Genomic DNA, 26,461 nt, shown 5'->3' with positions numbered 1-26,461 from the left:
ACAAAAATGAATATATAGCAAGGCTGCAGAATATAATCTAATATTCAAAATAAATGTACTCATTCCATTAATAGAACAAGACCCTGCCTTTAAAAATTAGCATTTTACCGTTCCTACCTCTGCCCAGAGCTAAAAGCTAGTGGCCAGGAGCACTGACACATCTGAGAGCAGAGGTAAGACCAACTCTTCTGCTCTAAGCAACCCGCCTAGTGGTCTCAGGACACACAAATGCAGGAGCCGTCTGGGACAGGACCCTTCCAGTTTCTGCCTGCACTCAGAGCTGACCCGGTCCCACAGCTCTGTACCCAGATCCAGCAGAAAGAAAACAGGTCTACAGGAGTGCTGACACATAGGCATGCAGAGACAGCAAGACAAGCTAACACCAGAGACAACCTGATGTCAAAGGGCAAGCTCAGGAATCTAAGCAACAAAAACCAAGACATCATCAGAGCCCAGTTCTCCCACCAAAGCAAATACTGCACGTCCAAACACGCCAGAAAAGCAAGGTTTAGATTTAAAATCACGTCTCATGATGATGATAGAGGACTATAAGAAGGACATAACACCCTTAAAGAAGTGCAGGTCAACACAGGTAAACAAGAAGCCCTTAAAGAGGAAACACAAAAGTCCCTTAAAGAATTACAGGAAAACACAACCAAAAGATGAAGGAATCGAACAAACCCATCCAGGATTTAAAAATGAAAATAGAAACAATAAAGAAATCACAAAGGGAGAAAACTCCTGGAGATAGAAAACTAGGAAAGGGATCAGGAATCATAAACGCAAGCAACCAACAGAATACTAGAGATAGAAGAGAAAATCTCAGGGGCAGAAAATAGCATACAAAACAATGACGCAACTGTCAAAGATAATGTAAAACACAAAAAGCTCCTAGCCCAAAACATCTAGGAAATCCACGACACAATGAGAAGATCAAACCTAAGGATAATAGGTATAAAAGAGTGAAGACTCCCAACTTAAAGGGCCAGTAAATAAAATTATAGAAGAAAACATCCCTAATCTAAAGAAAGAGATGCCCATAAACATGTAAGAAGCCTACAGAACTCCAAATAGATTGGATCAGAAAAGAAATTCCTCCCATCACATAATAGTCAAAACATTTCTATTTCAATAGCATTTTCAACAAATGGTGCTGGTTCAACTGGAGGTCAGCATGTAGAAGAATGCAAATCGACCCATTCTTGTTGCCCTGTACAATACTTGAGTCCAAGTGGACCAAGGTCCTCTGCATAAAACCAGAAAAACATTAAAACGAATAGAAGAAAAAGTAGGGAAGAGTCTTAAACACATGGGCAATGGAGGGAAATTTCCTGAACAAAACACCAATGACTTATGCTCCTAGATCAAGAATCAACAAGTGGGACCTCATAAAATTGCAAAGCTTCTGTAAGGCAAACAACACTGTCATTAGGACAAAACAGCAACCAACAGATTGGGAAAAGATCTTTACCAATCGTTCGTTCATCCAAGGGCTAATATCCAGTATATACAAAGAACTCAAGAAGTTAGACTCCAGAGAGCCAAATAACCCTATTAAAAATAGGGTACAGAGCTAAACAAAGAATTCTCAGCTGAGGAATATCGAGTGGCTGAGAAGGACTTAAAGAAATGTTCAACATCCTTAGTCATCAAGGAAATGCAAATCAAAACAACCCAGAGATTCCACCTCACACTAGTCAGAATGGCTAAGATCATAAATCAGGTGACAACAGAAGCTGGTGAGGATGTGAAGAAAGAGGAACACTCTTCCATTGTTGGTGGAATTGCAAACTGGTACAACCACTCTGGAAATCAGACTGGAGGTTCCTCAGAAAATTGGACATTGTACTACTTGAGGACCCAGCTATACCACTCCTAGGCATATACCCAAAAGATGCCCCAACACACAACAAAGAAACATGCTCCACAATGTTCAACGAAGCCTTATTTTTAATAGCCAGAAGCTGGAAAGAACCCAGATGCCCTTCAACAGAGGAAAGGATATAGAAAATGTGGTACATCTACACAATGGAATATTACTCAGCTATCAAAAACAGTGACTTTATGAAGTTCATAGGCAAATGGATGGAAAATATCATCCTGAGTGAGGTAACCCAATCACAGAAAAACACACATGGTATGCACTCATTGATAAGTGGCTATTAGCTCAAATGCTTGAATTACCCTAGATGCACAGAACACATGAAACTCAAGAGGGATGACCAAAATGTGAATGCTTCACTCCTTCTTTAAAAGGGGAACATGAATACCCTTGGCAGGGAATAGGAAGGCAAAGTTTAAAATAGAGGCAGAAGGAACACCCATTCAGAGCCTGCCCCATATATGGCCCATACATATACAACCACCCAATTAGATAAGATGGATGAAGCAAAGAAGTGCAGGCCGACAGGAACCGGATATAGATCTCTCCTGAGAGACACAGCCAGAATACAGCAAATATATAGGCGAATGCCAGCAGCAAACCACTGAACTGAGAACGGGACCCACATTGAAGGAATCAGAGAAATGACTGAAAGAGCTTGAAGGGGCTCGAGACCTCATTAAAAAAAAAAGAAAGAAAGAAAATATCATCCTGAGTGAGATAACCCAATCACAAAAAAACACACATGGTATGCACTCACTGATGAGGGGATATTGCCGAAAAGCTCGAATTAACCAAGATACAATCCACAGATCACATAAAGCTCAAGGACGACCAAAGTGTGGATACTTCAGTCCTTCTTAAAAGAGAAAACAAAAATATTCATAGGAAGAGATATGGGGACAAAGTTTAGAGTAGAGACTTAAGGAATGGCCATTCAGAGCCTGCCCCACCTGGGGACCCAGCTTATAAATATACAGCCACCAAACGTAGACAATATTGATGAAGCCAAGAACTGCATGCTGACAGGAACGGGATATAGCTGTCTCCTTAGAGGCTCAGTCAGAGCAGGACAAATACAGAGGCAAATGCTAGCAGCAAACCATTGAACTGAGAAATGGGTCCCCATTCGAGGAGTTAGAGAAAGGACTGAAGGAGATGATGGGGCTGGCAATCCCATAAGGACAATGCCAATCAACTCAAGCTCCCAGGGACTAAACCACTACCCAAAGAGTACACATGGACAGACCCATGGCTCCAGCTGCATATATGGCAGAGGATGGCCTTGTTGGGCACCAATGGGAGAAGCCTTTGGTTCTGCCAAGAGTGGACCCCCCAGTATAGGGGAATGTCAAGGCGGGGAGGTGGGGAGGTGGGAAGGGGGGTAGTTAGGGAGGGGGAACACCCTTATAGAAGTAGGGGGAGGAGGATGGGATAGCAGGCTTATGAATGGGAAACCGGGAAAGAAAGTAACATTTGTAATATAAACAAAAATGTCCAATAAAAAAATTACCATTTTAGCTGAAGATTTGTCATAGTTGTAGAGCACTTGCCTGGCATGAAAAGTGTTTGCCTTATTCTTCAGATTCAAACAAACCAGCATTTTTATATCAGTACCAAAATAAAGTAAAATAATTAATTAAACATGTAGGAAGTTATAGCTAGGCATGGTCACACACACCAATCTCAGCACTTGGTAGGAGAATAAAATAAAAGATTAAGGCAAGAAAGGAAAAATTTTAACTTAAAAATACATTATTTTAATTAAATTTCTGAAAATTTCATAAATGCATACAAAGTATTTTGATCATATTTACCTGACTCCTCAGCCTATCTTCTAGTTCACCCAAACCTTTTAACTTCATGTTCTCTTTTCTTAAAAACTAAAAAACCACACAAACATACAAAAATATTTAATATATAATATATATGTAATATATAAAATCACACACACAGAGGAAAATTAATTTTAATTGAGGTAGGGACACCCTCTCTGTCGATGACTAAGAAAGAGATTGACTACTCTATGAGATTAGAAAGCAAGTTGACCACAATTAGAAAGCAAGTTAGCGGCAAGCTGGACATCAACTTGGTCTGTATACAAAGTGCCAAGCCAGCCAGGACTACAGTGTGAGACCCTCCCAGTCTTAAAAATAGAAAAAGAAAATATATAAGCAAGATCTGATGAGGAAAACTGAAAGACTCTAATATCAAATGCAGAGGCCAAAATGAATGGGATATACATCATGTTCCTGTTCACAGATAAGCAAACTCAATATTGTCACGATGTGGGTCCTTTTTAGCATGATGTATACCAATTTAACACTAATCAAAATCATGGGAATAAAGACTAGATTGGTGACTTCTGATTAACCCTATATACTGTTCTTATCAAAATCTGGTTCCCAGCATCCACTTCACACAAATTACAACTGCGTACAACTTTAGCTACGAGGCAATATAATGCCACTTTCCTTGGGCACCAGAGCACTCAAGTGCACATAATCATAGACACACATAGTTATAAATAACAAATCTCTAAAATCATATAAAATTATTCTATACATTTAAAGAATGATCCCAAAATTTATAAAGACAGGTTAAAAGAGCTAAGATAGAAAACAAAATCTTGAAGGTACACAAAATTGGAAGACTGACATGGAAAGACGAAGACTTATAAAGCTATAGTAATCAATAGCGTAGTATCCCAAAAGGACAAACAAACCAATCACTACAACAGAATAGAGAAGCCAGATACAGGTTCACAGAAATAGAGTTAATTCAGCTTTGACAAACAATAGTATCAAAAACAAAAGTCAGTCTTAGGGAAAAAATGATGTTGGAACAACTCAATATTCACAAATGAACACCATTACAAAATTTTATTTAAAATCAATCACAGCTTTAAATGTAAAACACAAAACTTAAAAGAGTCCCTATAAGATAACTAGGAGGCAACTTGGTTGATCTTAGGTATGGCGCTGGCTTTCTAGACCTCTATCAATAAGGCAAAGTCCCTTCATTAGAAAATTAGTTGAGGGGACTGGAAAGATGGCTCAGTACTTAACAGCCCTGGCTGCTCCTCCAGAGGACCAAGGTTTGACTCCCAGCACCCACCCACAGAAGTTTACAACTGTCTTTAATTCCAGTCCTAGGAATCAGAGGTCCTCTTCTGAACTTCATAAGCACCACGCATGTAAGTGTTACACAGACATTCATACAGACAAACCACCCATAAACATAAATGTAAGAACAAAACAGTGGGTTTTGTTGTTTTTGTTTGTTTGTTTTGTTTTTAATGAGGTCAATCTGAGCACGGTGGTCTGCTGGCCCAGGTCTGCTTTTCCCTTCAGGGTATCCAGGTACACTGAGTACCAGGCTGGACTGGAAAGAGTCTAGCTTAGCCAGGCAGGGCGGTAAGACAGGATCTCAGTTGGTGTGTGCACAGGAAAAACAGCCTTTTCTGGAGATGGTTTTGAGTTTATTGGGGGCTTTATTGGGGGCTGGGAGGAAAAGGGCTTTATAACCTTGGGGAGTGGGTAGGGGTTTGGAGAGTGAGCACATATTATTATTGGCTGGGGCCCAAGATGCTGGGAATACCTCATTTGGATGAAGAGGAATTCCAGGTGCTTGCTGGACATGTCCTTATAAGGAGAGAGAAGTTTAACCAAAAACATGGCCACAATGCTATGTGACCACCTCAAGGACAGCAGAGGCAGGGGTCTTAAGGCTCATGTGCTGGGACAGAGAGCCCAGAACAAGGAGGAAACAGTCCTGCTAGTCTCAAGATGAGACTTTCAGGATTTGGACATGTACTCTTCTCGTTCCAGACTAGCTCCCTGATGCATAGCTTTCAAGCCCCATAGAGGTTCACCAGGTTGGTTAACAGTTCCCTTAGAGATTAAAACATTCCATCCAAAGGGAAGCTTTTTTAAATAGGAAGGTAAAAAACGCAAAGTAATTCAGTAAGACCCTGAAACTAATCAGACAGATTCCCTAGTGCCTTCCCGGCCAGAGTAAGCAATAAAATCTGAGAGTGACCCTGAGACAGAAGGATGTCAGGCTGTGAAGAAGACTCAGACAGCCAAGCTGCAAAGACTTGTGATTACAAAAGCTGACTGGAAGAAGCAGGAAGCAAGCCAAACCTGAAGAGGCTTAGCCCAGCGGAGGCACCTGGAAAGAGCACTCTGCAGCCTACTGAGCTACCTGCAGGGTATGCAGTGCCCTCATGGTTCCCAGCTTTGTGAGCTGTCGCCTGTGCTAGGTGTGTGTTGGGTGGGGTGGGGTAAGGGGAGGGCCCAGTGATATAGATGTCCGAGTCATTTCTGCTACTGTAAGTAGCCTCTCCTCACCCATATTCTTTTAAGTTACCCTACAACACACATCAAATTGGACTTTGGTGGTATCTGCACTTAGGTCTGTCATGGGCTCCCTAGGATGTGTGTTGCATCTCCCCAGGACAAGTTTTGTCCCACAGCACACCCCCTGCAATCCAAGTACCACTGACTGGCAAGTATAGGACCTGGCTCTGTCTTAAAATAAAGGTAAGAAACATAGTAGGAAAGGAAGAAGAAAACTATCAAAGACCTGTAGGGGGTGGGACCTAAATATTAAAAAGTAGAAGCCAATGCTCAGGGTTATAATATTGCATGGTTCCATTTATATAGAATTCTGAAAAGCCTTGATTATAGAAAAAGATCAATTGTTGTCCCCAGCTCCGAAAAAAAGAAAAAGAAAAAAAAATCAATTGTTGTCAGAGGAAGTATGATTTCAGGGGAGTTAAAATACTCTTATACCATAACGATGAGTATACATAAAAAAAATCTATTCATCCAAATCCATAAAAAGTATGATCAAAATACATTATAAAATTCTCAACGAATGAAACTATATTATTTAAAACAATGAAGAGACATATCACTCTGGTAAAAACGGAGACATAGAGACATAGAGAGTGGAGAAGACATAGAGAACAATAGAATCTGTGCACACAATCTAAAGCTAAGCTAAAGCTCTCTTTAAAAAAATGCCTGTGGGGGCTGAGGAGATGGCTCAGTAGTTATAAGCAGCGGCTATTTTCCAAAGGAACTTGGTTCAGTTCCCAGTACTGACATGAGTACTAATAACCACCTGTAACTCCTATTCCAGGAAATCTGATCCCCTTCTATGTCCTCTTCAGGCACTGCATACACATACATGCAGGCAAAAGAACAATATACGTAAAACTTAGTTAAGTCAAAAGTAATTGGTTAAGGACTCGCTAGCGATGGTTCAGTAGTTAAAGCACTTGCTGCTCTCCTAGTTCCAAGACGGGTTCAGAGCACTTGCATATGGACTCACTGTCTGTTACTGCAGTTCCAGGGGATCAACACCCTGTCTGGACTCAGTACCAAACCTACAAATGATACATGTGTATTCATACATGCATACACATGTACATATACACACACAGCCTTCACTTTTTTCAGGACATGATGTAAAACTACATCTATGAAATAAATACCATTACCTACATGCTTAAAAATAGCTATCATCATCCTGTTCACTGAAAACCTATAGCAATTTTACTGGAAGTCTTATACAGCTAACTAAAAAGTAAATTTGTGACTGTTTCTTGGTGTCTTACAACTGCTTAAATGCAGTTGCTGAATTTGCATACATATTTATCAGTGAGATTATTTACATGTCCCCCTCCCTCACTACACCTTACAACACCACCATCATTTTCTACCCTCTGCCTTGTGTCACTTACCATGGCTAGAAGACTGTCCCACTAGTCAGCCTCTCCTAATGAAAAGAAAAGCTCCACGAAGCATAGGTGTCTGTTTTGTAAGTAGTTATATCCTTGGCCTGCCAACGTTGACAAACAGTGAATGAGTGACTGAACAAGTATCCTGAGATAAGAGGGCTTTTGGAAAACAGTTGTCTGGTAAAGCAAAGGGTATGGCCATTTCAGCCAAACCACCAGAATATTCACTTCACAAGGACTTGAAAGTTGCTTTGTTTGTTTGTTTCATATAATTCCAGAGCAGTTAAGATGGCAAACTATGGTTTGTCCTCTCTGAAATTCACACTAGGGTTGAACTTCCATTAAATCAGGAAAATAGAAACTTCACCTAACTCATTTTTCAGGGTAGTGCCACTGGGATGTGATAAAATTCCACAAGATGATCATAGTAAAGTTCCTATAGTTAAATCACAAAAAGGAAGGACTCATGCATTCACACACATACACCCCACCTCTTGTGATTTGTTAAAATGGTCCACTGTCAGCAAAGCCATCGCCAGATGAGTCCTTCTACCTTGGACCAGGACTCTGAGCAAATCCATACCATGTCATTAACAATGAAAATAGAATCAAACAAGCAAAAAAGTAGAAGGCAGTTTACAAACGTCTGTTTCTGCAAAGGTGGTCAGAGACACGCTGAACTAACGAAATACTAACTGGAGAAACACCAAGTTAACATAGATTGACTAGGCCTCTTCAAAAAGAGCAAAGAATCTCAGGAAAGGGACATCAGACAACTTCAGAAGAAACTCAGATCTCTGCTACTACACATTCAATGTTAAAACCTCCTTAAAATCTTCAAAATGACTGATTTTCATTCAAATGCAAAAGAACTTCTAATAAATACACCCAAGGTTCTTAGCCTTCCATTTTCCTCTAGGAAGACCACTTATTTCAGACTTAACTACAGAATTTATTAAGAATTAAATTCTGACTTGGGAGTGACAGTTCATACAATATCCTAGCAGTTCGGAGGCTGAAGCAGGAAAGGAGGGAGTTCAAAGATAGACTGAGCTACTATGTTAAGAACCTGTTTTGCAAAACAAACAAACAAGCAAAGATTCTGAAATTTTATTACTCAATAATGGGATCCAAATATACATTTTTTAAAATTTAACCAAAAATCATAGGTAATTTTTTTTCTGAATAACACAGAATTCACTATATACCGGGCTGGCCTTGGGCTCACAGATCCCATGCTGGAATTTAAGGCATGTACCACCATACCCAGCCATTCTTAAAGTCAAGGATCCCACATTCACTACTCAATGACTCTCCACTAGTTTTTTTGCATTTGAATGAAAATTAGTAGTAGTCAGCTACTCAATGACTCCCCACTTTACCATCAATTCATTGCTCTGTACTCTAAATGTACTGTGTTTCTCTCATACACATACCACATTACTCTTCCCTGCTCTACTTCTCACCAACTCTGACTATAGCAACGCTTTCCGTCTCCCCACAATTTACAGCAGCAAATTATTAAACTGCTACATTGACTAAACAAGCCACCAGGGACCTGTAGCTCAAAAATGCTGCTCTAATTGTGCTACTGTTCTCTCATAAATCAACATGAATGCAAGATTTCCATCACAAGATTAAGTGGAACAATTAGTATACCTGCAGTACATTTTCTACCAAATATTTTCACAAACTGAAAGCAAATAATTTAGAGAGCTCAGTAATTTTGGTTGTATCACAAGCCTATTGTCACTGCTCACAATACAGGAACCTGATATACAAGGCCCATCTCTGAAGTTTGGGACTACATACCAGATCAGAGCATGAGAGGGAAGAATAAACGTATAACCAATTAAACATCAGTAAGTCCAAAATATCCATTGTGGGGTAGCATTTATAACACAGTAGTGAAATACTTGGTCTACTATAAAGACAAGGATTCTCAGACTACCCAAGTGATGTAAAAGAAGTGATATATATATATATATATATATATATACATACATACACACACACACACATATATATATAATGATTTTGAAAGGGCTTTTTTTTTGCTCTCTTTTTTTAACTCATTTACTTTACGTCTTGATCACTGCCCTCCTCCCACAATCCTTCTCCTGCCCCTTCCTTCTCCTCTGAGCAGCAGGTGGGGGTCCCCTGGGTATCCCCCAACCTAGGCACATCAAGTCTTCGTACCAGAGATTAAATCTTATTCAGAAACATGTATTCATCATGAAACAAGGTTCTAAGTCTCTGAATGTAAAGAATCAGATGACTAAAAGCCAATTCTACTTTTGTCAGTTATTTAGAACTTCAGAGAGTTCAGACTCTTAGCAAATTCATGTAGGTAAAGTAATGGGCGGGGCCTGTGTCTTGAGAGTTCACGTCCAGTGAGTGCTCTTCTCATCCTACGGCTCACAGTTTAGAAGTGAACTGTTAATTCAACCAACCTCACCTAAATTCAGACCATCCTCACTTTATTTTGTTTAAGGATTCCAAGCATTGGCTGCAATTACATATACAAACACGATCAATTTCATAGCGGTGAACAACTTCAGTCAAGTAACTAACTCAAAACCAAGACAGATCAATGTCACAATGGAGACAGGCCCCACATTGTGAACCATCACCATGAGACTAGCTTCTTCTTTAGAGCTGCCAGAATGATTCTGTGGATCTCAGAATAGAGAGAACACATTCTCATTCAGCTTCTCTGTGACTGTCATGTATTTAATCATTTTATTTAAACACTATTGTCAGCTTTCTAGGTAAGACCAAGTTTATTAGACATCACTCCAGGTATGTCATTGCCTCTTTCTAGACTCCACATTCTTCCTTCTGTAAAATTTAAAGGGATGGGAGGTTGATAGATTTTAATTCCTTCTAGTGATAATGTTGCCTCTCTAATTTCATTATCCCAAATGAAAACAGAATTCTCTTATGGAATGTAAGTCATACTATTCAGAGGTTCAAATAATAATGACAATAATAATAACAATAAGTCACTAAAAGAATCATAAGTCACCTGGTAGTGTGCTCCACAAAGTCCTGCTAAAATCATCATACATAACAGCTAAAACTGGCAGTATCTGACCCTGAAAATAGGGGCGTAGTCAAACTGGGAGTAGTGGCACATGCCTTTGATCCCAGCACTTGGGAAGCAGAGGCAGACGGATCTCTGAACCAAATGGCAGTCTAGTCTACAAAAAGGGGCAGCAGTATGGTCAACTGAAGCTTGAACCCAAGACAGAAGTCCCTGCAGATCATTGAAATCTTTCATGTGGCTGATGGCCTGTTCAACTTTTCTTGAAACATCAAGTATCTTTTTAAAATCCTTTTATGTTCCAGAAGAGTTGACTGCAGTCACCTTCACTTGCCCTCCTCCCATATTCCTACAATAAAGCCAAACCTAGATGTTTCAAAATCTCATTGTTCATTTCATAAATTAACTTCTGAACTGTGTCATCAGTCAGCACCCATTGCTTCTTATCTAAATGTGATTAAGATGTTCTTTGTACAAGTCCCTAAACTTCTTTTAGCCTAAAACAGCACGGAACTCTCAGAATGACTTGCCTCACAGTAAAATATCCTTTGTTACTCCTTTCCCTGCAACCTTCTCACACCAAGTTCTTTTTACATTTACTTATTTCTATGAAATCCTTTTCACCTTACCTTTAAAACACTTGCAAATAATACGACTATTCTTCCTACTCCATAAAACTTTACAATAGGAAATTACAAATTTTCCTTTCAGGTTAAATGTGTTGGGACTCAACTTGAACATTTTCTTTAAAAGTGACATTGGTTTTTCAGTTCTGTAATAGTTGAGTGTTAAGACAAGCCGATTTTGTGTTAAGTGCCTTGGTTGTGTCCAAGGAGACAGGCAACTGCTCAAAAGGTACTCCTATGTTCTTAAATTCTCGGTCAAAGTCTGCGGCGGGAAAAGGTGGCAGGGACACGGTGGTGAGTTGAGCAAGGTCATCTGTGGGCCACCTGATGCCACAGGCCACACGCCACAGCAGGCTACTTAGTCTGGGTACTCAGACAGACCCGCCCCTCCCGCGACCCCACAGGTCCCCGGGCTGAATGGAACCCCTGCGGAGGCCGCGCGCACTCTGGGCAGGTGGGGATCCTGCCAGCGGTTCATCCCAACGCTCCAGCAGGCTCCATTCTAGCAGGGGCACCAACCGGCTCCTTTCACAGACTGACCTCCCCGCCCTTTCCTCCTGAAGGTTGTCACTCTGACGCTCACAAGACTCACCATAACGCCTATAGACACTCTAGAGTCCACAGTACGGTCCCGACTCGCCCCTCCAGGTTCTGCAAAACGGATCTCCAGAAAACGCGAGGGAAAAGGTCTTCCGCCTCGGCCGGAAGTCCTGCCCGCACGGGACAGGAAGTTCCTCCCTCTCCTGACCGCCAGCGACCCCACGCCACGCAGAGAGGAGGAGACGCAAGGCGTCCTTTAAAGCTACTTCCGTGGGTGTGAGGCTAGGGCGGGAGGCGGGGCTGACCTTGAGAGCGCAGGGGCGCAGGCGTGCAGGTAGGTGGGAGGGGCGGGGCCGGGCGGGACGCTGTGCCTGCAGGATTCCTAGGTAGGTGTGGTATCTTTCTCTGGACCCTTTCACCGGTCTGTGTAGGAGCAGGATCAGCTGAGTGGGTGTAGACCTGGTACTCTATCGGTTTAGTGAGGGTAAAGAACATTCTAGGTTGTATTCATACTAAGATCACTCAGAAATTGTCTAGCTCAGGCAGCCTCCTTTCTGGCTGCTTTCCTTATGCAGTACCTTGGAATCTCAGTAAAAACTCATGCTGTCCAAGCACCTTCCTCTCTTAGGTCAATGGAATGTGACCTTTAGAAGTTATTCGCTCTTCACAGATGCCAGCTGAAGCCAGACGATATCTACCAAGAGCAGAGGAACTAAGAAGAAAATTCAGTATGGACACTTTTTACCTACTTAATACCAATGTGAACAAAAAGGGTACTATAACACTTCATACACACACACACACACACACACACACACGTTTTGTGACACCTCCTCCTTCCAAATCTATACCGGTGAACTTACCTTTTTATTGTGATGAGAGTCAGCCGAGAGTTAAGTTTGAAATAAGTTCACAGAGCATCTCTTCCCAGAAATCACACAGCTTAACAATCCTTACAGAAACTTGCTTTTCTTACCCTTCTCCATGAGATACCTTTTATTATAATGTGATTTGGTCGTGAAGTCAGAACTGGGGAGGGAATTAATCTTTAGCAGTCAATGATGCAAAACTGAAATGACTATGAATACGGAGTTTTAGAATCCTGACAGAATACCTGAAAGTAATGATGTTCAACATCCAAATGGCACAAGGACCCTGGGAATCAATTCTGAGCCACCTAAAGAAGTTAAATTGGGCTATTTGAAAAGAATACAAATTTTATACCTTATGCTGATTTTTAATGGTGGGATAGGATGATAGGTGATAGGAAATTATGAGAAATGGGAGAAGCTCCTCCAAGTCCAACAGCCTTGAGGAATAGCTTGTGAGACAGTTTGTTGCTGATCAACCCTGAACTTCCCCCAAGGGTTCTGCTTTGTAGAGACAAGGCCCCAGGGCAACTGCAGTGTGGTAAAGGGGGACTGGGGTTTATTGCTGCTGTATCTGGGAGAAGCAATTGCTATTCTTGAAGAAGAAAAGGTGGAGAAGAAGAGCGGCTATCAGCCTGTCAGTGACATCACATTCTGTGAAGTCTTATCTTTCTTTTGTGACACAGTGGGTCTTCCATCTGTCCTAAAACTGGCAGCCTCATTGATGATCAGAAAATGTCTCCCATATGATAGTAAGTTTGGAGTGATTAGCAGGATAGAATCCATTCCTGCTAGAGGAAAAAAACAAGAAAAGAACTCAGTTTTTGCTATCTTATCACTTTTAATACACTGTCATTCTATATTTTTTATTTTGTACGTGGCACATTAATTAGCAATCCTTGGTTAAAATCCTTTAATTTCACATGATTATCTTTGATAAAACTATTTTCAAAATCCATTACACAAGTAGTATTGTTAATGATTTGTATGTGAATATGTTTACATATACAGCTATTTCAAATCTTTTCATCTTAAAAAACAATATATTCGGGTTGGGGATTTAGCTCAGTGGTAGAGCGCTTGCCTAGGAAGCGCAAGGCCCTGGGTTCGGTCCCCAGCTCCGGAAAAAAACAAACAAACAAAAAAAAAAACAAAAAAAAACCCAATATATTCTATTGATTACCTGTTTTTTTTTTATTTACCCCCTTCTACTTCTTAAATGGATAGAAGTCTTTGATGAAGATTCAAAGAAAGAATTGAGAAAGGGAGAGAGAGAGGAGATGTGATGGTAAAGATTATAAGGTATTTTTGGCAAATTAGTTATTATTTTGGCAAATTAGTATTAGTTTTGTCTTTGACAAAAGTCTTGGTTGCTTACCATTTGGGGTTTGTGATATCTTAAAATGTTCTCTCTGAGAACTGATCTCAGATATGTTTAAATATCAACAGAAAGTTATTTCTATGCGCACTCTGACCCAAAACTCTTCCAATTATTAATATCTATCACTTTAATAGTCTAAATCCTGTCTTTAACAAAATGTGTTGATTAGTTTTACTTCTAAAAAATTCAAACCCTTTTCTCTTTCATTTACTAAATATTGTATGTTTTATTCTGTGATTTATATTGTTTTATAATTAGTCTGTAGCTATATGGAAAGCTGGGTCTTGTTTTTGTTGAGTTTTGTTTCCTTAGTTAAATTGTGCTTAAAGTTCTTTATAGGCCATAGTAGGAGCAATCATGTACCAGTAGCAATAATGTATCCGTCATATTCTGCCATATATTGTTAATGGAACATTTTGTAATTATTCTGAAACACCACTAGACTCTATAGTGGAAAATAGTTGTCTTTTAATTTAGAAGGAGGACCAGAGTATAGAACCTTCATGATATGCTAAATGTCCTTGTCAGAAACAAAGGAGCTTGCTTCTCCATTGTTTATTTTGCACCATGTGAGAACTTAATCAGAACTCATTTGCCAACCACAAAGAGGGCCCTTTTCACTTCCACCATTGATAAATCTGAGAACTGATTTTGTGGTTTAAATCACCCAGTTTATGGTACTTTTGTTATAGCATCCAAAGTAAAGAATGCAAAATTATGTTCAGTGTAATTGCTTTGACCTGAAAAAAAGTCCCTACACTCACAGAAAAGATAATTCAGAATGTATTCATTACCCTCAGCATTCATTTCCAAGACTGTTCTATAGTAAGGAAATGTTTGAAACAATTGTTAGGAAAAAACTGTCCATCAATAAAGCTTCTTCCTAATTTGGGAGAAAGGGTCTTCAGAAGTTAAAGCAGACATATGACCATAATCTCAGCAGTTGGAGGGTACAGACAGGAAAATCAGGAGTCCAAGGCCAATCTGTGATACATAAAAGTCACAAAAATAAAAATGTAGTGCACTCCTTCAATAATTCAGTAGCATTCCTATAAATCTTTATTTCCATGTTGCTTCCCCTCATTGATTGTAGAAATTGAGTGGAATGACAAATTTTGTACAAGTTGTATAGTGTACATTTTCATAGGATCTGGGGTAGAGGGAGCCAAAGACAAGTGCCCATCCTCAGGAGCTGCCCACCAAGCGTTTAAAGATGTAGCCCTCCCTCTGACCTCTCCCCTCACCTGGAACTTGCTATTACATTAAGCTGGGTGGCCAGCAAACAATAACAAGTTTGCTTGTGTGTGTGTGTGTGTGTGTGTGTGTGTGTGTGTGTGTGTGTGTGTGTGTTTCGAGAAATTGGTTTTAAGCATAGGTTCTAAGACAGCCAACATTTTATTACCAGAGCTATCTTCCCATATTGGGATCTGGATGTCATTTGAAACTTTTTCATTTCCCCTCCTTCAAGTCATCTCAGATCCTCCCCATATTCCCTCACACTCATCTTCTTCTTCTTTCTCTCTTCCTTTCAACCTAAACAAAAACTCTAAGAAAACAAAAAAACAAACAAACAAACAAACCAAAGCCAAAAAACACAAACAACCAAAGAAAGCTATCAAACTATTAACAGGAAAACACCAGAGGGCCTCATAAAACTAAAAAGTTTCTGTGTATCAAAGGACACCATCAAAGTGGCAGCCTATAGAATAAGAAAAAAGATTTACCAATTGTACATTTGACAGAGCCTTCCTATGTAGAACGTTAAAGAAAAGTAACTGAACATCAAGAAAACAATCTAATGTAGAACTAAGAGTTCTTAAAAGATGAAACAAAAGGGATGAAAATATTCATCATTTTTTTCTTATATATCCCAGGTTGCACAGTCTACAATGGTCTAACCCCAGCTCCACATCAACTGTTATTTAAGAATACATTCCACAGACCAGTGATGAAGCCAATTACTTAACTCAGGTTCACTTGACGACTGCAGCTGGGACACTAAATTATTTTCCTAGCTGTAGAAATGTCTTCTTCAAACACTCTACCTAGATTTAATCCTCAGTAAAATACAACAGAACACACATACATACACACAAACACACACACCCATCACAGACAGCTTTAAATAAAACCTTATAAAAGTACCTCTAAAATATAAGCTAGCTTTATTCTATCATTAAATATTTCTTTTCATCTTTCTACCAATTATTATTATACACTAAAGAAAATGGGAGAAGTGTATTTCCTATGATCTGAAGATTTTTTTTTTTACTACTAAAAGTTACTTTACTAGTAAAAGAAGTACTTTTACCAGAAATGGCTCGTAAGTGAGTAAACAAAATATAAGGGTTAATTACTACTAAAAAGGTGCTATTTAAGCCATGTCAATGACAAAAAAAATCCTAGTTTTGCAAAATTTTGGGAAACACAAACCCAAAACTGTAATCCAGCTGAATATATTTCAAACAATTCTCTCTACAACACTATAACTAAGCAAAACCAAAGAGTCACTCAACCATAGAGATAAGATTTCATACCCTCGTGGTAACAACTTTAAACTGGCAGTGTCCCTGGAACATTTATATATGAACATTTATATATTTGTAATAGTTGGCACTGATACCAATTCAGAAAACAATTTGACTTTCTAATAAAATTCAAAATAAGCAGTATCTCTGATCCAAGAAAACGTACTAAAACATAGACAAGAACATTTGCAACAATGGCATATAAACTAGCAGAATTTTAGTAATAATACATTGTAGCTTGATAGGAAAATAGGAAATTATGTTAAGAATATACATAAAGTAAAATTTAACAGGAAAAAAATCTAAGTATAAAATGGATAATACATTAAGGATTTACTCTTTTTTTCTTCATGTGTACCTTGCATATACATGTTGATGTAGTTGAGAAGGCTCTGCACCTTAAGACAAGTTCTCTCATTGAACCCAAGCTCTCTGTTAGACAGACTAGGCTAGCTGGACATCGAATTGCCAGGATTTGCTTGTCTTCTCTTCCATCATCAACCCTCGAAGATGAGGTTACAGGTTCAAGCTGCGAAGCTTGGCTGTTCATATATTAATCCTTTTGTTTAAATAATCCACTTGCTTGCCCACTGAGCCATCTTCCCTGTCCCTAGTTATTCTTAAAGTAACATTGTATCTACTAAAATTAGACTGTTCATTGAATGGTTCATCTGTGTCTCTTATATTTTTTTTGGTAAATACTCATTTGAAAGTAGTCAATGAAATGATTGTAGATGATAGCCAATGATAATACAGTTTTAAAATATTTGTGTATATAATAAATGTAAATAGGATCTAATTAAAACCATTATCAATATAGACATTATGGATAATATGTACCTGACATTTGTGTTACATGTTTTATAAAAATGACATTACCTTTATGGAAATATCTTTAAATAGTTAGTATATATATTTTACCTCTGAAGAATAAGTCTCCCAAAAATCTACATAATTTTTCCAAAAATGTAGCATATTTAGCAAATCAGAGTTTAAGTGAGTGTGATACCAGACTATATATTCTCAACCATAGTAGTAGGAAGTATAGTATCCATTGCCATATATATCACTGATAGTCTGATAAAATCTATATAGCTCTCTCTTTTTTTTTCTTTTATTGGATTTTCTTTATTTACATTTCAAATGTTATTCCCTTTCCCAGTTTCCTGGATATAAGCCCTCTCTCCCATCCCCCTCCCCTACTTCTATAAGGGTGTTCCCCTCACAATCCATCCCCCTTCCTATCTGCCCCCCAACCTTACCCTACACTGGGGGGGTCCAGCCTTGGCAGGACCAAGGGCTTCTCCTTCCATCGGTGCCCAACATGGCCATCCTCTACTACATATGAAACTGGAGCCATGTGTCAGTTCATGCATAGTCTTTGGGTAATGGTTTAGTCCCTGGGAGCTCTGGTTGGTTGGTATTGTTGTTATTATGAGATTGCAAGCCCCTTCAGCTCTTTCAGTCTGTTCTCTAATTCCTCCAAAGTGGATGCCATTCTCAGTTCAGTATCTGGCTGTGCCTCTCAGGATACATCTGTATCTAGCTCCTGTCAGCCTGCACTTCTTAGCTTCATGACTCTTATCCAGTTTGGGTGGCAATATATATATATATATATATATATATATAATATTTTATTTATTTTTATTTATATTTATATTATATTATATATTATAAATATAATTATAATATAAATATAAATAAAATAAAATATAATCTATTATATATATATTTACCATGTGGGGTGGGCTCTGAATGGCAGGTCCTTCAGTTCCTGATCCAAACTTTGCCTCCATATCCCCTCCTATGAATATTTTTGTTTCCCCTTTCAACAAGGAATGAAACACCTGCACTTTGGTAATCGCTCTTCTTGAGCTTCATGTGGTCTGTGAATTGGATTTTGGGTAATTTGAGTTTTGAGCTAATATCCACTTATCAATGATATTTTCTGGTTCCAACCATTTGCCTATGAATTTCATAAAGTCATTGTTTTTAATAGCTGAGTAGTACTCCATTGTGTAGATGTACCACATTTTCTATATCCATTCCTCTGTTGAAGGGCATCTGGGTTTATTCCAGCTTCTGGCTATTAGAAATAAGGCTGCTATGAACATAGTGGAGCACGTGTCTTGGTTTTATGTTGGAGCATCTTTTGGGTATATGCCCAAGAGAGGTATAGCTGGATCCTCAGGTAGTGCAATGTCCAATTTTCTGAGAAACCTCCAGACTGATTTCCAGAGTGGGTTGTATGAGTTTGCAATCCCATCAACAATGGAGGAGTGTTCCTCTTTCTCCACATCCTCACCAGCACATGCTGTCACCTGAGTTTTTGATCTTAGCCATTCTCACTGGTATGAGGTAGAATCTCAGGGTTGTTTTGATTTGCATGTCCTCAATGACTAAGGATGTTGAATATTTCTTTAGATAATTCTCAGCCATTCAGTATTCATCAACTGAATATTCTTTGTTTAGATCTGTTTCCCATTTTAATAGGGTTTTTTGGCTTTCTGGAGTTTAACTTCTGAGTTCTTGTATATTTTGGATATTAACCCTCTATTAGATGTAGGATTGGTAAAAATCTTTTTACAATCTGTTGGTTGCCCTTTTGTCCTAATGCCTTACAGAAGCTTTGCAGTTTTATGGGGTCCCATTTGCCAATTCTTGACTTGAGAGCATAAGCCATTGGTATTGTGTTCAGGAAATTTTCCCCAGTGCCCATGTGTTCTGGACTCTTCCCCACTCTGTTTTCTATTAGTTTGAGTATATCTAGTTTGATGTGGAGGTCCTTGATCCACATGGACTTAAGCCCTGTACACGGCAATAAGAATGGATAGATTTGCATTCTTCTACATGCTGACTTCCAGTTGAACCTCCAGCAACATTTGTTGAAAATACTATCTTTTTTCCATTGGGTGGTTTTAGCTCCTTTGTCAAGGATCAAGTGACCATAGGTGTGTGGGTTCATTTCTGGGTCTTCAATTCTATTCCACAGATCTACCTGCCTGTCTCTGTACAAATACCATTCAGTTTTTATGACTACTGCTCTGTAATTCCGCTTGAGGTCAGGAATGGTGATTTCCCCCAGAAGTCCTTTTATTGTTGAGGATAGTTTTCACTATCTTATGTTTTTTGTTATTCCAAATGAATTTTCAAAGTGCTCTTTCTAACTCTATGAAGAATTGAGTTGGAATTTTGATAGGGATTGCATTGAATCTGTAGACTGCTTTTGGTAAATAGCTATTTTTACTATATTAATCCTGCCAATCCATGAGCATGGGAGACTTTTCCAACTTCTGAGCTCTTCTTCAATTTCTTTCTTGACAAGAGTTGAAGTTCTTGTCATACAAATCTTTCACTTGCTTGGGTAGAATCATACCAAGATATTTTATGTCTTTTTGTGACTATTGGGAAGGGTGTCATTTCCCTAATTTCTTTCTCAGCCTGTTTATCCTTTGAGTAGAGGAAGGCTACTGATTTGTTTGAGTTACTTTTATACCCAGCCACTTTGCTGAAGTTGTTTATCAGCTTTAGTAGTTCTCTGGTGGAACTTTTGGGGTCACTTAAGTATACTATCATGTCATCTGCAAATAGTGATATTTTGGCTTCTTCCTTTGCAATTTTATCCCTTTGAGCTCCTTTCATTGTCTGATTGCTCTGGCTAGGACTTCTAGTACTATATTGAATAAGTAGGGAGAGAGTGGGAAGCCTTGTCTAGTCCCTGATTTTAGTGGGATTGCTTCAAGTTTCTCTCCATTTAGTTTAATGTTAGCTACTGGTGTGCTGTATATGGCTTTTACTATATTTAGATATGGACCTTGAATTCTTGATCTTTCCAAGACTTTTAACTTGAAGGGGTGTTGAATTTTGCCAAATGCTTTCTCCGCATCTAATGAAATGATCATGTGGCTTTTTTCTTTAAGTTTGTTTATATAGTGGATTACATTGATGGATTTTCATATATTGAACCACCTGTGCATCTCTGGGATGAAGCCTACTTCATGATGATGGATGATCGTTTTGATGTGTTCTTGGATTCAGTTTGCAAGAATTTTATTGAGTAGTTTTACATCATTATTCATAAGCAAAATTGTTCTGAAGTTCTCTTTCTTTGTTGGGTCTTTGTGTGGTTTAGGTATAAGCATAATTGTGACTTCATAGAAGGAATTGGGTAATGTTCCTTTTGTTTCTATTTTGTGGAATAGTTTGGACAGTATTGATATGAGGTCTTCTCTGAAGGTGATAGAATTCTGTACTAAACCCATCTGGTGCTGGGCTCTTTTTCCATTGCGAGTTTTCTAATAACTGCTTCTATTTCTTTAGGAGGTATGTAGTTGTTTAGATGGTGTATCTGATCCTGATTTAACTTTGGTACCTGGTATTTGTCTAGAAAATTGATCATTTCACCAGATTTTCCAGTTTTGTTGAATATAGGCTTCTGTAGTATGATCTAATGGTTTTTTGAATGTCGTCAGATTCTGTTGTTAGGTCTCCCTTTTCATTTCTGATTTTGTTAATGTGGATACTGTCTCTGTGCCCTCTGGTTAGTCTGGCTAAGGGTTTATCTATCTTGTTGATTATCTCAAAGAACCAGCTCCTGGTTTTGTTGATTCTTTGTATGGTCCTTTTCATTTCCACTCAGTTGATTTTGGCCCTGAGTTTGATTTTTTCCTGCCTTCTACCCCTCTTGTGATTATTTATTTTTGTTCTAGAGCATTTAGGTGTGCTGTCAAGCTGCTGACATATGCTCTCTCCTGTTCTTTTTACAGGCACTCAGAGCTATGAGTTTTCCTCTTAGCACAGCTTTCATTCCATCCCATAAGTTAAGGTATGTTGTATCTTCATTTTCATTCAAGTCTAAGAAGTCTTTAATTTCTTTATTTCTTCCCGAACCAAATTATCATTGAGTAGGGCATTGTTCAACTTCCATGTATTGGTTGGCTTTCTGTTGTTACTGTTGTTACTGAAGACTAGTCTTATCCATGCTGGTCTGATAGGATGCATGGGATTATTTTTATCTTCTTGTATCTCTTGAGGCCTGTTTTGTGACAGATTATATGGTCAATTTTGGAGAAGGTATCAGGAGGTGCTGGGAAGAAGGTGTATTCTTTTGTTTTAGGATGCAATGTTCTATAAATGTGTGTTAAATACATTTGGTTCATAACTTGTTAGTTTCTCTATGTCTCTGTTCAATTTCCATTTTGATGATCTGACCATTGATGAGAGTGGGGTGATGAAATCTCCTGTTATCATCATGTGAGGTGCAATGTGTGTTTTGAGGTTTTGGAAGGTTTCGTTTATGAATGTTGGTGCCCTTGCATTTAGGGCATAGACATTCAGGATTGAGAGTCCATCTTGGTGGATTTTTCCTTTGATGAATATGAAGTGTCCTTCCTTATCTGTTTTGATAACTTTTGGTTGAAAGTCGATTTTATTTGATATTAGAATGGCTACTGCAGCTTGTTTCTTGGGATCATTTGCTTGGAAAGTTGATTTCCAGCCTTTTACTCTGAGGTAGTGTCTGTCTTTGCGTCTGAGGTGTGTTTCCTGTATGCAACAAAATGCTGGGTCCTTTTAATGTATTCAGTTTGTTAGTCTATATGTTTATATTGGGGAATTGAATCCATTCATGTTAGGAGATGTTAAGGAATAGTGATTGTTGCTTCCTGTTATTTTTGTTGTTAGAGGTGGAATTACATTTGTGTGTCTCTCTTCTTTCGGTTTCATTTCAGGGAGATTTGTTTCTTCTTTTTTTCTAGAGTGTAGTTTCCCTCCTTGTGGTGTAGTTTTCTGTCTATTATCTTTTGTAGGATTGGATTTCTACAAAATCTTTTGTAGGATTGGTATTCTGTTGGTGATGCTTGTGTCTATGACTCCTGATCTCTTCTCTAGGCTTTCTATCTCCAGGGTTGTCTCCCTTTCTTCTTCCTTTACTGTTTTTATTTCCATTTTAAAATCCTGGATGATTTTGTTCAATTCCTTACCTGTTTGGTTGTGTTTTATTGTAATTCTTTAAGGGATGTTTGTATCTCCTCTTTAAGGGTTTTCTACTTGTTTCCTTGTGTTGCCCTGTTTTTCTTTAAGGGATTTATTTATGTCCTTCTTAAAGTCCTCTACCATCATTATAAAATATTGTTTTATATCCAAATCTTGCTTTTCCGATGTGTTTGGATATCCAATATTTGCTTTGGTGGGAGAACTGGGCTCTGCTGATGCCAAGTAGACTTGGTTTCTGTTGCTTAGGTTCCTGAGCTTGCCTCTCACCATCAGGTTTTCTCTGGTGTTAACTTATATTGCTGTCTCTGACAGTGACTTGACCCTCCTGTAGGCCTGTGTGTCAGCACTCCTCTAGACCTGTTTTCTTTCAGCTGGATCTGGGAACAGAGAGCTGCCCCTGGGTTTATGTGACCTAAAGCTTCCAGGTGAGTTGCTTGGTGCAGAAGAGTTGATCTTACCTCTTCTTTCAGGTGTGTAGGTGCTCCTGGTAACTGGCTTTCAATTCTTGGTGCAGGCAAAACCTAAGGGTCTTACCTCTGACTGTTCCTAGGTCTCTGTGCCCAGACACAGATGGCACTAAGTGATTTCCTCTTGGGTCAAGAATGTGGGCAGAAAGTAGTTCTCTCCTCTGAATTCTCAAGAACGTCTGCACTTCTGGGTCTCCAGCTCTCTCCCCCAAGGGATTTGGGAGCAGGGACCTGTGGACCAGTTCAATTCAGTTCCAGGCGCAGCCAGAAATCAGCAGGTTCCTGCTGCCGACTGCTCCTATATTCCTGTATCTAGAGACACTATGCAGTTTCTTCTTGGGCCAGAAATGTGAGCAGAAGTGGACAGAAGTGGTGATCTTCCCTGAGGTCTCAGGATTGTCCACACTTCTGGGAGTTCAGCTCTCTCCCCCACATGATTTGGGTGAACTATAGAGCTCTCTTTAGAATGATGCTTTTAAGTACATAAAACATAATAAATCGTATCAACTGTTTGTGATACAGCAATATAAACATTAAATGTACACATATACTTTTAAATGACTGCATTAATGGAGGGTCTAATTGTAATGTTTTGGAATAACTTCCAGTTATATCTTGAGACACATAACTATGATTATGTGACAGAAAAATATCTATCTTTTATAAGCAAAAATGTCACCATTACACTCGCAACATTGATCTATTGTCTGTGTCCACTAATTGAAATTAGATTAGACTTAGAAGTCAGCAGACATAGGAGTCCAGATCTGGGTCATTGGAAGAGCATTGGTTAGCATGGATGAGATCCTGGTGTGAACTCAACATAATTTAAAAACCTTAGCAGACATGAGACTGCAGGTGTGTGTCAGTAAAAGCAGTCTTGAGACCCTGTGTTTGATCCCCAACATAGATACATGGCAGACATGGGACTGTAGGTGTGCATTAGAAAGAATGACTTGGTTAGTGTGTCAGATGCTGAGTTTCATCCCTCATGCAAATAAAACTGCAGAAAGTGAGATGGTAACATTTTTCTCATCTTGATTAAAGCCTGCTTTATTATCTCAACTTGTAGACTTTCTGACATATGTTTTACTTAAAAAGATCATCCTCGAAAAACCTACTTTCTGTCTTAAGATTATAATCAAAAAGTGATATGCAAATGCATTCAGTTTATTAGAAAAAAATACTTCCTCTGGTGAGCTTGTGGGTTGAGAAATGTTAGAGTAACCAACATCCTGTACAGACAAAAGACAGCTCAAGGCGCATACACAAGATTCTATGCACGAGCTTTGAAATTGGTTGCCGACATTTACTGCCATATGCTATTCATAAAATAATTTATTATTGATTAAGTACCATACAGCATATGTGAACTTTCAATATCTATAGCCATGCCATCCATATTCAGAGAAGAACATTCAAATAACTGGACTCCTTTAAAAGTTTCCTTGGGCTAATTTTTTTAAGTGAAGTTTTATACTTGCTTTTCTTATGATTTTAGCATACTGGCACAGCACCTGGGGAACTTGACTCTGACCAACAAGGAGGAATTGCTTGGCTAATTGAAAGTGACAGAAACCTTGGGAGAAAGCAATAGCACACCAAGGATAATTATAAAAAGTAACATGAACACTAAAGAATACTGTTAAGATCCTAAAGCTCCCAAATGAGGTTAGACTTGCAAAAACAATCTACAAGAGGACAAATAATGGACCTTTTAAAATTCCGCTCAGAACCAGGAGATAATCAGGGGAAAGTCAGGTGCAGCTTCTCACACTGGCTCGGTGCTAACAGAGAAAGCACAACTCTATGTCTTGCTCCATTTGTAACAAAGGAAGCATGTGCTAGGACAGTGAATGAGCCGTGTTTGTAGTGTCAAGCGCCTGGGTTTGATTTCTGTTCACAATATTAAAATGTATCGAGGGCATGCATGGTATTGAACTGAGCTTCTGCTACAAACGAGACAAAAATGGAGGCTCCCTGCTAAAGCTGGACACCACCAAACTGAAAGCATCCAACCCCCAATTAGCTAGTTTTAGCCACAGAATAAGGAATATGCTCTGTTGTAAGCCTGCTAGGAGAGTAGCTCTGAAGTGACCAGTTGGCTTTGTATTCCTGGTTTGTGCTCTCTAGCCTGTTCTGCTTATGAAGCCCATTGCATCATCCCAACTCATTGGATCACCTGTATTAGAGAATGAAACACTACTCAACTTTAGATTCATCTATAAAAGCCAGTCTGTATTTTAAGATAAATGTATCGTGATTTTGACATTTGGCAACACTTAAATTTATTATGCTGGATAGGGGTTTCTCCCATCTATAAGATTGAAACAATATTTCTCATAGGAATTTTCTGAATAATGGAAATAACATTTTTAACACACCAAATCAGGCTCACAAATAATACCTGAAAATACTAACTCCAACTTGCTAATTCTTCTTAAAAGTAAAGTTTAAATAGTAGTGAAAAGAATGCTATTCCCATATAGGTGAAGAAATTCTGATAGTTCCTAACAATTTAAGTTTAGATTATTGCACCTGCTATGAATTATTTGCATTCAAGGCTTCTGACAGAAAATTAATAAGATCTGAAAACAGTCATACACATTATTTGAGGAATTTCAGGAAACAGAGCAAAGTAAACTAAACTTGAGCAAATGTGTACCTTTTAGGGCAAGAAATGGAACTCTTGAAGAATGTTGGAAATATCAGGAATTCAAAACCATACCTAAAAATAATAAAAGCAATGTACAGCAAGCCAACAGCCAAAATCAAATTAAATGGAGAAAAACTTAAAGTAATCCCTCTAAAATCAGGGACAAGAAAAGACTGCCCACTCTCCCTCTAATCAATATAGTACTTGAACTTCTAGCTAGAGCAGTAAGACAACAGAAAGGAAATCAGGGGGATGCAAATTAGAAAGGAAGAAGTCAAGGAATCACTAATTGTGGATGGTATCATAGTATATTTAAGTGGCCACAAAAATTCTACAGAGGAAAAACAGCTTCAGCAAAATGGCTGGATATAAAATTAACTCAAACAAATCAGTAGCCTTCCTCTATACAAATGATAAATGGGCTGAGAAGGAAAATAGGAAAACAATACCTTTCACAATAGTCACAAATATTATATAATATCTTGATGTTACTCTAACCAAGCAAGTGAAAGATCTGTATGGCAAGAACTTCAAGTCTCTGAAGAAAGAAATAAAAGAAAACCTCAGAAGATGGAAAAATCTCCCATGCTCACGGATTTGTAGGATTAACATAGGAAAAATGGTCATCATATCAAAAGGATTCTACAGATTCAATGCAATGCAATCACCATCAAAAGCCAACAAAAATCTTCACAGACATGGAAAGAAGTCTCAATTTCATAT

At 38.7% G+C, this 26,461-nt stretch overlaps 1 protein-coding gene across 12 annotated transcripts in view; it reads right to left on the bottom strand.

Moving 5' to 3' along the window:
• Tmem161b (transmembrane protein 161B) overlaps positions 1-16,164 on the bottom strand; it is an 82,266-nt gene extending 66,102 nt beyond the window's left edge. For 2 of the 12 annotated variants that reach the window (XM_063282665.1, XM_063282663.1), the window contains exon 1: positions 11,896-12,044. Coding sequence is in view for 6 of the 12 variants with exons in the window: in XM_063282659.1 (XP_063138729.1) it covers positions 11,896-11,898 (3 nt within the window). In the remaining 6 variants the exon portion in view is untranslated. Of the gene's footprint in view, positions 1-7,634; positions 9,579-11,895 lie in introns of those variants that run through there. The other 10 variants (XR_005500479.2, XM_063282659.1, XM_063282668.1 and 7 more) reach the window with 10 other exon arrangements.
• Positions 16,165-26,461: the final 10,297 nt, after the last annotated feature.

Source organism: Rattus norvegicus, chromosome 2, assembly GCF_036323735.1.
Source record: "Rattus norvegicus strain BN/NHsdMcwi chromosome 2, GRCr8, whole genome shotgun sequence".
Taxonomy (NCBI): Eukaryota; Metazoa; Chordata; class Mammalia; order Rodentia; family Muridae; genus Rattus; species Rattus norvegicus.
This window is presented reverse-complemented; position numbering and strand designations above follow the sequence as displayed.